The sequence below is a fragment of the Galeopterus variegatus genome, unplaced genomic scaffold, assembly GCF_000696425.1.
Source record: "Galeopterus variegatus unplaced genomic scaffold, G_variegatus-3.0.2 Scaffold4579, whole genome shotgun sequence".
NCBI lineage: Eukaryota > Metazoa > Chordata > Mammalia > Dermoptera > Cynocephalidae > Galeopterus > Galeopterus variegatus.
Window position 1 is genome coordinate 77,632 of NW_007730690.1, and position 15,674 is coordinate 93,305.

Sequence of the window (15,674 nt, forward strand, 5' to 3'; positions counted from 1 at the left end):
GCTAATAAGTTAATACACATTTAGGACAATTATCCCTTCCCTTCATAGTTGTTGATTTATCCACCATTCAACCACACATTTCTTTTTTTTTCATATATAGTAAATGAGGAGGTTTAATTTTTATATATCTTTAAGTTCTAACATTTTAAAATCTTAAAAGAAAAATATTCATATTTCCTTTGAACAATCAACATACCAGAATATGAAAAAAAAAAAAACTTTTCTCTCCTCCAATTTGATATTGATATTTAATCTGTGGAATTTCTATATAAGTAAATTTTACAAGGTAACCATAAAATGAATGTTTCTTCCTCATTCCTCCCTACATTTGAATCAAATACTTAGTATTAAAAAGGAAGTATTTATTAAAAAGGAAGATGCTTTGCAATTTTAGTAATCCCAGCTTTTGCTTTTTACCAATTCTTATCTCTTCAGCACAAGGGAACTATTTTTATTGTTGTCTTAAGTCTCAGCAAGCTAGTTAGCCAGAATTCTCTGCAAAAATCCCATTGGGTGAAGGGACTTGCATTTTCTAATATTTTCCCTGGGCTTCTTCCACTTCTTTTTCATAACCCACATTGTAATTGGTTTCTTAAAAGCTGTTCCAACCTAACTAAATTTCTTTGCTAAACTGATCTCTAATGATTAATATTTAATGATGCTCACCAAGTATTTTTCTCACAGGAATATTACAAGTTTATAAGACAAATGATACATTTAATTTCTTAAATTTTAATTTATTCAACCCTTCCCCTGGAGAGAAGGATAAAAGATGTACATATTTCTGAATCTGTGGCAGAAATGTTTATCTGAACTTGTCCTAGCCTAATAATGCACAGTCCTTCCATTTCTGCCCCAATTCTCCATCAGTGCTGAAGAAAGCTTAACCTCTTCCTCACTACATTTTATTCCTATTCGATTGTACAATCTGGACAGGTAGTTTACTTAAAGTCTGCTTTCCATATCTCAATCTGCATGGCTGCTATTTTAGATTTTAATCTCCACAACGTGAGGATTTGATTGCTTCCTTCTATCTTTCCATCTACCAATCCAAATATTCCCCCATTTAGCACAATGCCACCTGCACTAAGGAACTCAATAATGATCATACTCATGGGTACTACAAAAAGTTCATGGAAAAATGGAATTAAAAGATAATACAAATCTTTTCACAAACTTTTTGAAGACCCCCTCATATAATCATTTCTTGACCAAAATGCAGCAACTAAAGTTTAATATGGTGGAAATTGGGAAATAGACTGCTACTCTCACATTCTCACTTTTTTCATGTAAAAAAATTAGGGGGCTGGACCAGATCTCTCTAAGTCCTCTCAGCATTAACATTTTATGGTTCTAATCTATCTGGACAGAATCACTGAGCAACCAGTTCTTCTAACTATGCAAACCATCTTTACCATAGAAAATCTAAATTGATACAATAATATAAACCCAAAGCAACACTCACCTACCAGATGAACAGACTCATGAAAATACTGTGCTAGATCAGGCCATTTGAAGCTCTGTGAGTAGTTTTTGTAATAGTACTAATAAATTTATCATTATCTAACTGATAGTTTCTTGTATAAAATTTTATAACCTACTTCAGTCTTGCTCTACATGACCAAATAAACTCACTGTGGATAAAAATTTGTCATAAACAAGAATACTCAAAAAGAATGTGCCAAAGGCAGAAGTAAAAAGATGTTTTAATGATGGTGGCCTCACTGGAATCAGTGCTTATTCTGTCAAAGTGACTATTTTAAAGGTAACAATGATTGTTTGGATGAATATATTATGACATGTTTATTAAAAACTAAGAGCAAATTTAATTGGTATCACTTATGTTTTTAGTACCTAGAATTTTGAATGTGAAATTGTTAAAAATGGTCACTGCTGGGTATATATGCAAAGGAATGGAAATCATCATTTCGAAGGGATAGCTACACCCCCATGTTTATCACAGCTCTATTTACAATAGCCAAGAGTTGGAAACAACCTGAATGTCCATCCTTGCATGACTGGATAAGGAAAATGTCGTATATCTACACAATGGAATACTACTCAGCCATAAAAAAGAATGAAATACTGCCATTCACAGTAAAATGGATGAACGTAGGGAAAATCATGTTAAATGAAATAAGGCACAGGAAGAGAAATACTGCATGTCTTCACTCATAAGAAAGAGCTAAAAAATAAACAAAGAAAGAAAGATACAGCAATCACAACAATACACTGAACTTTCAAAAGGAGAGAACAGAACTGAGGTTACCAGAGGTGGGAAAGGGGGGAAGTAAGAGAGGAATTGGTAGAGGGCCACAAAAATCGATTGCACTGTGTAATGTTGAATATACTGATTATCCTGATATGAACATCAAAAAAAAAAAAAAAAAAGCAGTGGCCTCTATAGCTGAATTTCTTCACAATCTTTCCTTTTAGTAATGTTCTTATTGAGTAAGTGTGAAAGCATGTGGCTTGTTAAGGGAACTGGGTTTGGTAGAATGGGGCTCTCTAGCGGTTAAGATATCAATATTCTCATATGAGTACTTATTTTGATTCCTGAATAAGCACTTCTGATCCATTACTATTTTTAGATTTTATAACAACAAAAAAAATCCCAAATCAATTGGCAGCCTCTCATTTAACTTTTAAAGAGCAAGATGAAATCGACCAGTTAAATATTATGGCTAGCAGGTTAGTCTTGATCACTTCAAAAGAGTAAAAATCTCTTCAGATTTCAGCATGATTTGATTGTCTACAAGGTTTTGAACCTGTCACTTAGGCATTACTAGAAAAACAGCAATTAATTTTTTAAAATTTAACAGCGTTTAATTGAGCAAAGAAAAGAAACCAAAAACAATTCGTGAATCGTACAGCCCATAGAATCAGAACAGATTCAGAGGGACTCTGCCACCACTACATGTAGTCAGTTAAGATTTTATCAAAAGAAAATGGGAAGAGATGTATAGAAAACAGAAGTGGGATACAGAAACAGCTGGATTAGCAATTGAATTTCTGTTAGAATTCCAGAAAGGCTAAAGCTAGAAAAATATATATTTTTTAAAAGCTTTTAATCATCAATTTAACACGTGTTGTACACTCCCTGAGTGTGAGTACTTTGGAGTCAAAGTTGAGGCAGACAGCATCCATCCTCAAAGGGCTCACAATCTAGTACAACAGGATTTTCCAAACTTCAGTATTCATCTATAGTTATACTACTAATTTCTTTGATGTCTACTTAAAAATTAATCTTGTACCCTAAATCTCCATATAGGAGAGGCTTAAAGGATGGGAAATTGGTTGGGATTTATGGAAGCACAAAGCTATATTTGCACAGCCTATTGCAAATGATTTCTTATCCAAGCATGGAGAAGGATGTTCAGCAATGAGATAACTGGAGTATTGTAGGGTTAAAGCTCCCTCAAATTCCTGCTTAGTTGCCACTGCATTTCCCAAGTAAATTTGTAAAAATCACATGAACAATACGCTAGCGATATATTTTCATAGTCATTAAAATATAGATGTTTATGCATCACCTAAAATCTTGCATTACACCAGGAGTTATGCATAGCATGTTTTAGAAGCTACTGTTAACGAAGATTTAAGATATGTACAGAAATAACTGACTTTAGAAAGTGCTAACAGCCATTAATTGCTGTGAGCGAGGTATAAACAAATCAGAGAGAGATTAAATGAGGAAGAAATGACTTCCAGGAGCAAAACACATACTTATATCACACACATGCTTACTATGAACAAATATGACAAAGGGCTTTGGCAGAATCTGCCCTTATAAGTGCCGCTGAAAGCCATTATCAACACTTCCTCACTTACCTCATCTTACCCTGTAAAACATCTGCTTCTTCAAAAATAAAGTGCATATTAACTCTTCAACTAGAAGTTAAAAATCATGATTTTCCTTTCAGGGGATAGAAGGATGGGGAAAAAATATGCCTTCTATGACTTTACTAAAAAAATTCCAATGTTAATTAAAACCATATATTTAGTATGGGTAAAGGTAACAAATGGGAATTTCTTGGACAAAACCATGCTCCTCTGTGAATTCAGATTAGCAATGCTGTGTTACTGGCTGACTTTTGAACATTCTGTTCTATTTGAAACAGCTGACACAGCAAGAGAGACTGTATGTCCTACAGAAACCCAGATAGTCCTGATGAGAGAGAGGTCATGAAATGCTTCTACTGTCTACAGAAAGACAGAGAAAATGTTGTGTTAAATTCAGCTTTGAATTCAATTCTAAGTATAAACTTTTAGATGACAGCAAGAGAGACTGTATTTCCTACAGAAACCCAGATAGTCCTGATGAGAGAGAGGTCATGAAATGCTTCTACTGTCTACAGAAGGACAGAGAAAATGTTGTGTTAAATTCAGCTTTGAATTCAATTCTAAGTATAAACTTTTAGATGAGGCTTTGTCCAGTTAGCTTGGTCAGCTTAGTACAATATTACATTATGCTTTCACAATTGTGAACACTGATCCTGCTCAAAATCTCAACAGGTTTCTAGAAATCTGATCATTTTGGTGCTGGTGATTGCCAAAGGAATAAACAGTAGGAGATCAGCTCTATCCCTGGATTTGAAAGAGAATTTGACTTGCCTACTTCCTGCTAACCCTTCCCTCCACCAGCAGTGTGGCCATGCTGGATGTTTCTTTGCTTTCTTACAGAAGCAACAACACAAGAGAAGTCAGTTGCCAACGTGGTTCTGCTTTTCCAACAGTTGTCTATCAACAGTAATACAGTTAGAGCTCTACAACTGAATTGCCAATAGATATCCTTTTCCAACCTGAGATGTGGATAAAACACTTCCCTGTACCTTTTCAGCACAAACCTTTTTTCAAAAGACTCTTGAGCATCTTCCTTTCCTCTGAACTCCCGAGGGGGTTTATTGGGGCCGCCTTTACAGCATTTATCCCTTTCACTTTTGCAGTACAGCTGTTTGTATGAAGACTTTAAAATTCCTAAATGTTGGTAATGATTTTTCTTATGCCATTTTCTTCAGCCCCTAGCACAGTGCCTTGTAGTATGGCAGAAACACAATAAATGTTTGTTGAACACTGTGTTTAGAAAAACGACAAATATGAATATCCTCCAATATAAATAGAAGCTCCAAAAAGGCAGGGATCTTTGTTTTGTTTTGTTCACTGATGTTGGTCCTGTGCACCTAGAAAATTCTTGGCACTCAATAAATATTTGTTGAATGATGGATAAGTTTTACGATTTTCCAAAGAGGTTGAACAGTATTTGATTGGTAAATAAAGAAAAGAAAATATTTCATATAACATGTAAAGGAAAAAATAGTAGATTGTTCACTTCTCCTTTATCTAGACCAGAGGCTGGCAAATTTTTTCTATAGAGGGCCAGATAGTAAATATTTTAGGCCTTGTGGGCCATACGGTTTCTGTTGTAACTACTCAATTCTACTGTTAAGTGCAAAAGTAGCCATAGACAACATGCAAATATATGAGTGTGGCTGTATTCCAATAAAAATTTATTTGCAAAAAGAGTTGGTGGGCAAGATTTGGCCCATGGGCAGTTTGCCCACCTCTGTTCTAGAACAATGGTGTAAGAATTATGTTAGAATTAAAATGACTAGGTAGCTATTCTCTCCTTGAAGAACTTCTTTCTACTTTTTATATGTCTGTCCCCCACCTCTACCCCCACCAGTAGTACACTGTTTTGCAATATGGTAGCTGTACAGTATATGTGTGCTGAATCAAACTGAATCCTACACAAACTGATTCCCTGGAACCACAGTTTTCAGTAGAACCAGTGAACTCAAGCCCCTGTAATGTGCCTTTTCTTTGAACTCTGTCTTAGCAAAATGTGGGGGAAATTAATAGCTGCTCAAATAATATGTCTTCCAAAACTGATGTAGCAGATGGGGTATCTTCTCTCTTGATATAAAAAGTTCCTATTGCTCTTATTTGAAGCATTTTCTTCAGGATGTCAATGATTAACCAGAGGTAGCTCTTCTGATTATCCACAAAGCCAAGAAATAATGAACATAACTTTTTCAGAACCCATCTAAGCTCACGCTTCTTTTGAAGCTGCCTCCCCCTCAGTTTTTATAAATAACTTATTTTCATAAAAAGCATATGAAAAAATGACCATTGCTATCTAAAACTGGCAAAAATGTGTTCCCACATTTTCCTCTCCAATGACTACGAAAAATGTGGTATTTCCATGAGTTCTGTGTTAAATTAGTACATTACTTCAGGCCAGGCATTAGTCAATATATTCATCAACGAAATGAATCAAAGTTTTCAAATGTCTAAGTAGTATTAATGTGGGGTTATACCATCATAAATGTGCTCTGTGGTCCTACCCTATACTTGTACTACCTACTTGCAAAATTTTCAAACTTATTTCCCATTTTGCCAAGTATTGACCTCTCTTACAAACCAGACTTAATTTCTTCTTCAACTGCAAATGTAATTTTAAGCAGAACACCAATGAGATTATTTGCTGAACATGTTAAACATTCATAGCTTTGCCAAATGCTGTTATGGAAATTGCACTGATTTATTGCAATTTGGGTACTACTAGATAGCACTGATTCACCCGATACCAAATATAACTGTATTGGGAAATAATGTTTTAAATGATTCATTTGCATCTAGACCTCTGTTGAACTAAGAGGCATGCATTTATATATTTTTGGAGAAAACCGACATTTACATATTAAAAATATAGTCCTACATTTGGTGACTTCTACAAAAATTAAGCCATATCAGGTCTATATTTATAATGTAATAACCTAGTGGTCAAGGACATAGATACTGAAGACAGGAAGATCTAGGTTTTAATCCTGATTCAACCATTTAGTTACTCTACAATCTTGCTTTCTTCAGTGGTAAAAGAGGAAAAATAATGGTGCCAACCTGACAGGGTTGCTGCGAAGATTAAATATAATAATGTGCATAAGGCGTGCAACACAAAAAGAAAAGAGCAATTTCATGTGGTTTATTCTAATATATGCTCAATAATTACTAATTATTATTAGCTCTTGTTTCTTAAACCTTGTGTTTCTGTTTAAGGTTAGTGGCATTCCACTAAACGGTGGAGAAATGCTTGAGTATATTTCACCTGATGGGAATGTTAGAAGATCATTTAGGGAACTTGAAAATTGCCATACTAGATAAGGTCACTATTATAGTCAATAGTACCAACCTATAAACAACAAAGGTAAAAAGGAACAAAGCCACAGGATGTCTTCTTCACAGTAAGAGTACCACTAATGGCATAACTGTGTTAATTTTTGTTTGGGATGGAGAAAGTGTAATGCTCATTTTAAGCATGCTAGGGAGGACTTATGGATGTGAGCACTGCCCTTACATCCACTGAGTGTTCTATTCAAGTACATCCAGAGTAGGAAAAAAGCTTCTCAGAATAATTATATTTGGCTGTAATAAGTGAGTACATACAGTCTAATGAATAATTCACACATATTAAAGTTTGTAAGAATATAAAAAATCCAGATAGCCATTAGCTTCTTTTTTTTTAATTGACTTGGAGTGCACATTAAAATGTAGATGGATTCTCTCTAGGTCATCGTTCCCAATGAGGGGCAATTTTGCCTCCAGAGGTTATTTGGCAATGTCTGAAGATATTTTCGGATGTCACAACTCAGGATGGGGCATGCTACTGGCATCTAGTGAGTAGACTCTAGGAATGTGGCTAGACATCCTACAATGCATAAGACAGCCTCTGCAACAGAGAATTATCTGGCCCCAAATGTCAGTAATGTTGAGATTGAGAAACCCTGCTCTACCCTAAAAGCTGTTCAGGACCAAATGGGTTTAAAATCACCCACACCCCAGATGGACATTGCATAGGTTCTAGGGAATGATATGCTTTCTGTCAATATAGTCAGATCTTCCCAGTAACCTGTGTTGGTTCCATGTTAATGAAGAATAAGCTGAAGTTTTCATATGGAGTTCACATCCTCAGGAAAAGAATGACCAGAAATGCAAAGCCTAGTTTACAAAGTACTACACTTTACTTGACCGACAGGAGATGTCAGTGCTGAGAGGAGCTGAACTTACACATAGAGTAGGGCAACCATCCACACTAAGACTTTGACCAACCCACGGACCAGGGGTTTCCTGGCTCAGGTTTTCTTAAGCAGTGTCAATTTCCATAGACAAACAACATACTGAGCAACAGTGGTGCAGACCTAAGGCTTAGTTCCCAGGCAGAAAGTTATAAGCACAGTCTTTGGATTTTTATTGTCTACTCCCATGGAATTGAAGATCTATTTCATATATCAAGGATAATCTTTCCTTTCACAAGTGCCCTTACACAACCACCACACAAGTGCCCTTATGCAAAAATGGCTGCTGAAGAGGTTGCAGCCTTAAGCGTGGATAATGCTTAAAGATTTTTAAAAAAAATGTATAAAGAAAATTACTTTGAAGCTTTTGATTCTGTACTTGGTGTCAACTCGGCGCTGCTGAAGAGAATCTCCGTGAACTCTATATTTAGAATATCTCTCATCAATTCTGTCGGATAAACTGCGGGAATCCTGGAAAAGCAACAAAGGGTCTGAACTGGTGGATGAAAAACAGATCAGTGCTTGAAATTAGAATAAAAGAATGCTGATATGTAGGTAATAAATAACTATAGGCATTCAGAAAGATATATAGGGGAATTATAGGCCACCAGAAAAAGAAAATGGTCACTGTAGATGCTATCATAAAAATAATATGGATCCCACATATAAGTTTGTGAAAATAAAAGAATAAACACAACTAGTGCTTATTATTTTCACAACTAGTCCCCATGGCAATCTGAGATGACTGGCACACTTTAGGAAAAGGTTCAAGTAAGAATGAGTTGTCTAAAGATGGGCATTAATGACATGGTGCCACTTTGGATGCTGTGTACTTTCCCTGCGAGTAGCACTTGGCATCAAAATATTCTCCTTGTTGGGGCCGGCCCAGTGGTGCACTGCTACAGTGCGCCGCTTGGGAGCGCGGTGGCGCTCCCGCCGAGGGTTCGGATCCCACATACAGACCGGTTCCCGCTCACTGGCTGAGCGAGGTGCGGGCGCAACACCGAGGGCTGCGATCCCGTTGCCGGTCCCGGTCCAGTACAGGCACGACGCTGAGGGTTGTGATCCGTTGCCGGTCACGAAAAAAGACAAAAAGGAAAAAAAAAATATTCTCCTTGTTGAAAAAAAAAAAAAAATGCTACCTTTAAAACTAGAGCCCTTTACTTCACTTATCCTTAAACAACATTCTACCTTTTAACTATTATATCACAGAGATTTTTAAACTTAAGGATATCTCATCTGCCCTTATAAGCATAAAAATATTCAGATAATAAAGAAATTAAGAAAGCAAACATTTTAAGAGCCTTTCTTTTTTTCCCCCTTCATTTCTTAAGGGAGGAAGGAACCCAGCAAACAGCTAGTTACTATAACCAATTATTTAGACATTGCTATTATGACTTAGGGAAAAACTAGAAGAAAATGAGGACAACTGATTTTGGTACGTAAGAAAAATCACCTATGGGATTTAGTGCTCTGTACAGTCTCAAGGAACTGGAAACCTATTGAATGTTCAAACTGGAAGGGGTATTAGAATTCCAAAGTTCTCATTTTTATTTAAAAAGCAAAACATAAAAATCCCCTAAAAACTAAAGCCCAGGGAAGTTAAGAATGGTTTGCCCAGGGCTAGGCAATTTGTGGCAGACTGGATCTGGAACCCAATGCTGTTCCCTTTCCACATGGTCAAGTACGTAATGTTTGAACATGGGATTGTAGAGCTAAACCACTTCTTTGAAAATGAGGTTAAAAAGGGCAGGAGAGGGAAAGAGGGAAAAACAGAGAAAGGGAAAGAGGGGGAAGGGAATGGAGAGGGGTAGAGAAAGGAAGGGGGGTAGGGAGAGAGAGAGGGAGAGAGAGAGAGAGAGAGAATATGACCACTTTTAAACAAGAATAAAGTCAAGCCTACCTGAAATAGGTAGGATGAGGTTTATACTCACACTTAGAGTCATAGGCTATAGTGCTATCAAGAAATATGTGAAATATATTTTTTCATATATGCTAGTAATGCCAGTGTGAGTAGGACCATTCAAATAATATTGTTCAAGCCTCCCATTTTACGAATGAGGAAATATCTTGAGACATTATTTGATTTTGTCTGCGCATGAGCTTGGGTCTTTTACAAGGCATGCTTTTACAAAGCATGTTCACAGCATGCTGATTTTTAGAAAGTTTTAGGAGTTTGAAAAACATAATCTACACATAATCTAAAGGCTTTATGTATTTTCATTTAAGGCTATGTCTAGCTGTTTTCATTAAATTGATGTGAATGAGCTTTTTATAATAACAGATGGCTTTAGAGTACCTACAGATTGGGTTTCAAGCTAGAGGCAGCAGGGCAAAGCAGATAGGCTCTGCACTTATACATAAAATTAGATCCCAGTTCCAACTAATTTATATACTGTTTTTTTTTTTTTGAGACCGGCCGCACCGCGCTCAGCCAGTGAGCGGTGACCGGCCATCCCCACATAGGATCCGAACCCACGGCGGGAGCGCTGCTGCGCTCCCAGCGCCGCACTCTCCCGAGTGCACCACGGGCTCGGCCCTAATTTATATACTCTAAGCTTCAATTTCCTCATCTGCAAAAATGGGGTAAAGTAATGCCATCTACAGGGTGACTGTGAAGATTAGGAAAAATGTAAACTACTTAGGTATTGCTTGCCACATAGTGTGAGCATAATCCTTGCTAATTAATTCCTTTCCCTTCTCAAGCTAAAGGTTTCAATTTGAATGCACTGAAAAATATAATTCTAAACTTTGAAAAGAATTTTCGCTAAAAATTTCACTATATAGGCATCTGCATATGTGAGCTTGTATGTATATAAGATAGACTTGTAGATAATCACTAGCCCATAGGATGAAAACTAATAATAATAAACTTTTTGGTAATTCTGTAGTAGAAACACAACTTTTAAGTTGTTCTTATGAACATTCTGTTCAATGTAGACCACTGAGGAAAAAGTGGGCTGTCACTGGAGGTTACACTTCATATTTTTATGATGATATAAAACAGGCATCTGTTTCTCAGTGACAAGTGCTGCCTGTTTCCAATACCTTCTCTTGCCTGCTTCATTCATTTACTTGACTTCTCTTAGCTACAGAGAAAAACGTAGAAAGGATATGGGTATACTATATTGCCTGCTATCCATATCGAATTGTATAAAGATGAGCAGAAATTACATTGTCTTGGACACTGACTTCATAATTCTTTGATAGGGATTTAAACTGCAAATATATTATTAAATCATGAGAAAGAATCAAAACTGTATTAAAATATATCACAAAAACTCAGTTTTGTCATATTTGTGATAGTCTAGATTTCTGGATATGTCAGCACAATTCTGGATTTCACTCAAAAATGTTTAGTTACTGAACTACCAAAAGATGCTTAATGCAAGGTAATTTTAAGATAGTGAAGACTTAGAGAGCCACATCATATCAGTGTTTCCAGTAAATGAATATGGCATAATCTGGCTATATTTCCTAACCACTGTATCCTCAAATAATACATTAGATTTAAACAGAACCTAAATATAAGTTATATTTTAGGGCCAATGCGAAATAAGAGGATACACAGTTTCCAAAGGGAAACTCTCACCGTTGTTAGCTCCAGCGATACAAGTTCAATAAATTATAAATTGCTAAAATTACACATTACATATGCACCCCTAAGGGGATATGTGAAGATGTTCTCTGGACCAGACCTTGTATGGCAGGACTGGGCAGCAGGGTTATTTGCTTTGCATCTCTCCTTTATGAGGAACTTCAAAAATTACAGTAGGTAAATCTACACATGTAATTAATCAGTTCAATAATGAAATGTTTTATGGTTACAGCTCTATCAATAAACGGCATGAATATGAAATCTAAAACTTCATGTGAACTTGAATTCATATGTCATAGTACAGGGAAATGTGAACAATCATAACTAAAACAAACAGTATCCTAGCAATTTGTAAAAAAGAAGATATTCATAAACTCAAATTGCTAATCACAAAAAATGTCTGCTGTCAATTTTAGTGTAATTCCCTTTAGTTCTTAGGTTTTTCTAAATTATTGTTAAAGCTTTAGGAGGCCAAATGAGCTTCCAGTAATAGCGTAGAAGTCTCTATTTTCCTATACTGTGTAATACTTAAGTTTCATTATTTTCAATTCTGACTTCACAAATGTCAGTAAACTCTGATAAGATGGAGTGTTAAAAGTCCCCAGTGTTTTTGGTCCTTCTTCTCTCCCTACGATTTTTTTTTTTTTTTTTCCTGCACATCAGGAAGATGTCAAGTGTTCTCACTCAGATAAAAATACTGAAAAAAGACAAGCCAACTCTTTCTCACTCTGAAGTCTTTGAAATCCTCTAGTAGGCTCAGTTTTTCAGGCACAGACTCCAGATGGTCCAAGGCCACTCGGGTACTCTGAAAAAGAAAACATAAGGCAACCAAACATTATAAATAATTGATTAATACTGTCAGAATCCAAATACTGAAAATCAGATGTATCAGTGGTATAAGCAGTCCAAGCTGTATATTGAGAGAGTCAAATGAGAACAGATATAATAGTATTTCCAAGATAAATATATCTTTTTAAATCAGAAGAATTATTTCCTTTCAAAAAGTATATGAGATGTATTTGCAAGACTGACTCAGATACAAAAACTCTTTCTGGATAATTGCTTTCAACTGATAATGCTATGAAACTTTCTATAGAGCATTTCGTATTAATATTAATTTACAAATCTGCTTCAGTGAACATCAGAAATAAACCACAAGGTAATACTGAGAAAAAGATTAACTTGCAGTTACTTATCTATGGAGCTTATTAGAGATCCTCAAATGTAAAAAAGAAAAGAGTTCTCAGTAATTATTTTAGTTAAAAAGGAAATAAGGAGCAGTTCTCAAGAAATTAAACATTTGCAACAGGGACACAGGATCCTGTTGATTATAAATCAATAACTTATTATACAGTCTATGATTATCTGGTCACTGTTACACCCCCCCAAATACAAACATTAGTAGGGAATGATCTGAAATTTATTTGAAAGCCAATATGAAATAAGAGGTTAAATGGTAGAATAACCTTGAGACCAGAGACAGTATAATATTCATCTCTGTATTCTTAGTCTTGTCACAGTGCAGAACATATTAGGCAGGCAATAGATGTTAGCTTTTAAATTGAAAATGAAGTGTTCAATAAAATAAACAACCCCATAGCTGGAGTACTGGAAAAAAGTGAAGTGTTCTGCAGGAAGCTGGAGATAAATTTGCACAGAGCTGCAGCAAAGTTAGTAGCCACCCAATATTCCACATGCTCCTGTACCTCTCTCACGCGAATGGTTCTGAATAATGAACTCTGAGTGTGTTGCTTCTGGACTGAGACAGATGAGTCCGTGTACTCCCTCCTCCATCCCAGCCCCCTCCCCATGGGGACCTTGGAGGCCACATGCTCCCAATGGCATAGCTACAAGACAGAAGACACCTATTATAGCAGACTTCATGTGAGTGAGATGCCAACCTCTATTGTGTTTAGCCATTAGATTCAGGGTTTGTTAGTTACCAATGCACAGCACAGCATTAATTATCACAAATAACTCCTACATTGAGTTAAGTAATTAAATTGTAGGCTAATCAGGTGGTCAACTGACATTTTTTTGAGGGCAGGCAGTCTAAATTACAAGTTTGTAAGGATTCCTTCTCAGGAGGAATTCTGTTTTTTTTTTTTTTTTTTTTTTCTTAACCTTCCCATTTGAAATCCCCTATGTCCCCACCAAGAGATGCTGCTCCCTGCCTGGCATGTCTAAGCCAGAGCCTCACTGATGCAATTTCTCCAGAGCATATACTTCATGGCTCCCGCAGAGTTTGGGTAGGGGCAGCGATGGAGGTAGAAGGTTGAGTGTCTAACTCTTCTTTACAGACACTTTCAATGTACCCATCTCCACCCCTTCATTCTGCAGTAATTGTACCGATCACTCCAATTTGCCTTTCCAGAATTCTTCAGGGTGAATGACATTTGCTTTCCATTATTCCCACTGCCATCCCCTTGACAGACACTGGGGTTTCACCTTTTCTACGGCAAGTCCTCTTACCACTTTTCAACGTTCTGTGTCTTGGAGTTATACACATCTTCTTGTTTTGTTACACGTAAATCAGGTCTTCTATTTCCTCATATCCTTATTTTATAATGTGAGTTTTGAGAAAAGGGCAGAAACACACTTACTTTGCCATTTTGAAATAAGAAGTCATATGTGCTATTTCTATAAGTTTATAAAGTCTTCTTTTTCAAGGTCCATTTAAAAGATTTAGTATTTTGTTCCTCCTGCTTAACATTTATATTATTGTTAGTCTTTCTGCTGCATATACTCAAATTGTCATGCATTTTAAATGACTTCATTTAATTTTTTCATGTGTAGGAATGATTCATCAAAATGACATGTTTCATAATATAGGCCACAGCGTGTAGGAGAGCAGGTAGTTTTAGCAGCCATACAGGCTATGTTCATTTAAATAATAAAATTACAGATTTTCCCAAGAATTATATTGGCCCTTGAACAATAAAATACAAAGCAATGCCCTGATGATTTTAAAGCAAAATTGGATGCATTGAATAAAATCCTCTTCATAAACATAGACTCTAGTAATACTTGTAATATCATCTCATAATTTTTCTCATTCAAAAGTCATCCTCAAAACCTGGGTTCAGTATGTCAAACTCATTTTGTTCTCAAAATAAGCAAATGATCTCTCCCTACAGTAAAATCCAGCACGTCATGCAAATATTTTCACTTAAAATTTTCAATCAGCCAGGTCTGTATAGACCATTTTTTTCTTGCATGTGCTCACATACAAGTTTATTTCGACTATTTTGTTATTGGAATGTGTATTCAAATGGTACATTTTTGTGAGTGAACCTGAAAAACTCCTTGGCTCCTTTTTTCTTAAATGCAGTTATTTTTATGCTCCTCTCCTCCACCTCCCCCACCCCATGTCATTATTAACTACTATTTATGCTTCCTCATTATTTATTTCAGTTGTGGCTTATTTTATATTCCATTTGTATTGCTTCTGAATATCTTCCTCGATATCAGAAATACTTTCTGGTACAGATGTCTTTCTCTTCATCTTTATATTCTAGTCAATCGATTAATAACAAAAGCATATCTTAGATATCATAGAAATAGAGCTACAAGACATAGATAGCATACTTCCTGTTCTTTAAGAGCATTTAATCTACTGGAAAGAAAAATATGTATATGCAAAAGATGTAACAATTATACAAAGAAAATTAATTGCAGCTATTATATGGAAATTGCACATAGAAATGCTGAGATTTCTAAGGCATCTATAACAGTAAGATATGACTTAATGAAGACAATGAGTCTAGGCCTATAGGCATCTCAGGTCTCATAGTATGATTTCATGAGTAAGTGATATTTTGGGGATTACATTTATTTTCTGGCTCTTCCCTCTCTCTCTCTTTCTCTCTCTCTGTATGCTTGTAAATGTGCTTAAAACCACCACTTTGGCATATGGACTTAAGAATATGTGTAAGTTTGCAACTTTGTTTTTTTGTTTTTTAAAAGGTGAGATTGGCTGGGGTTCTATGATTAGAGTCTTTTCA

The 15,674-nt window shown here is 35.9% G+C and overlaps 1 protein-coding gene across 1 annotated transcript in view; it reads right to left on the reverse strand.

Moving 5' to 3' along the window:
* Window positions 1-15,674, reverse strand: part of LOC103603385 (centrosomal protein of 128 kDa-like) — a gene marked incomplete at its 5' end in the record, with an annotated part of 78,187 nt that overhangs the window by 12,331 nt on the left and 50,182 nt on the right. The window contains 2 exons of the mRNA XM_008587890.1: window positions 8,430-8,543; window positions 12,398-12,475. Of these exons, the coding sequence (XP_008586112.1) occupies window positions 8,430-8,543; window positions 12,398-12,475 (192 nt within the window). The remainder of the gene's footprint in view (window positions 1-8,429; window positions 8,544-12,397; window positions 12,476-15,674) is intronic.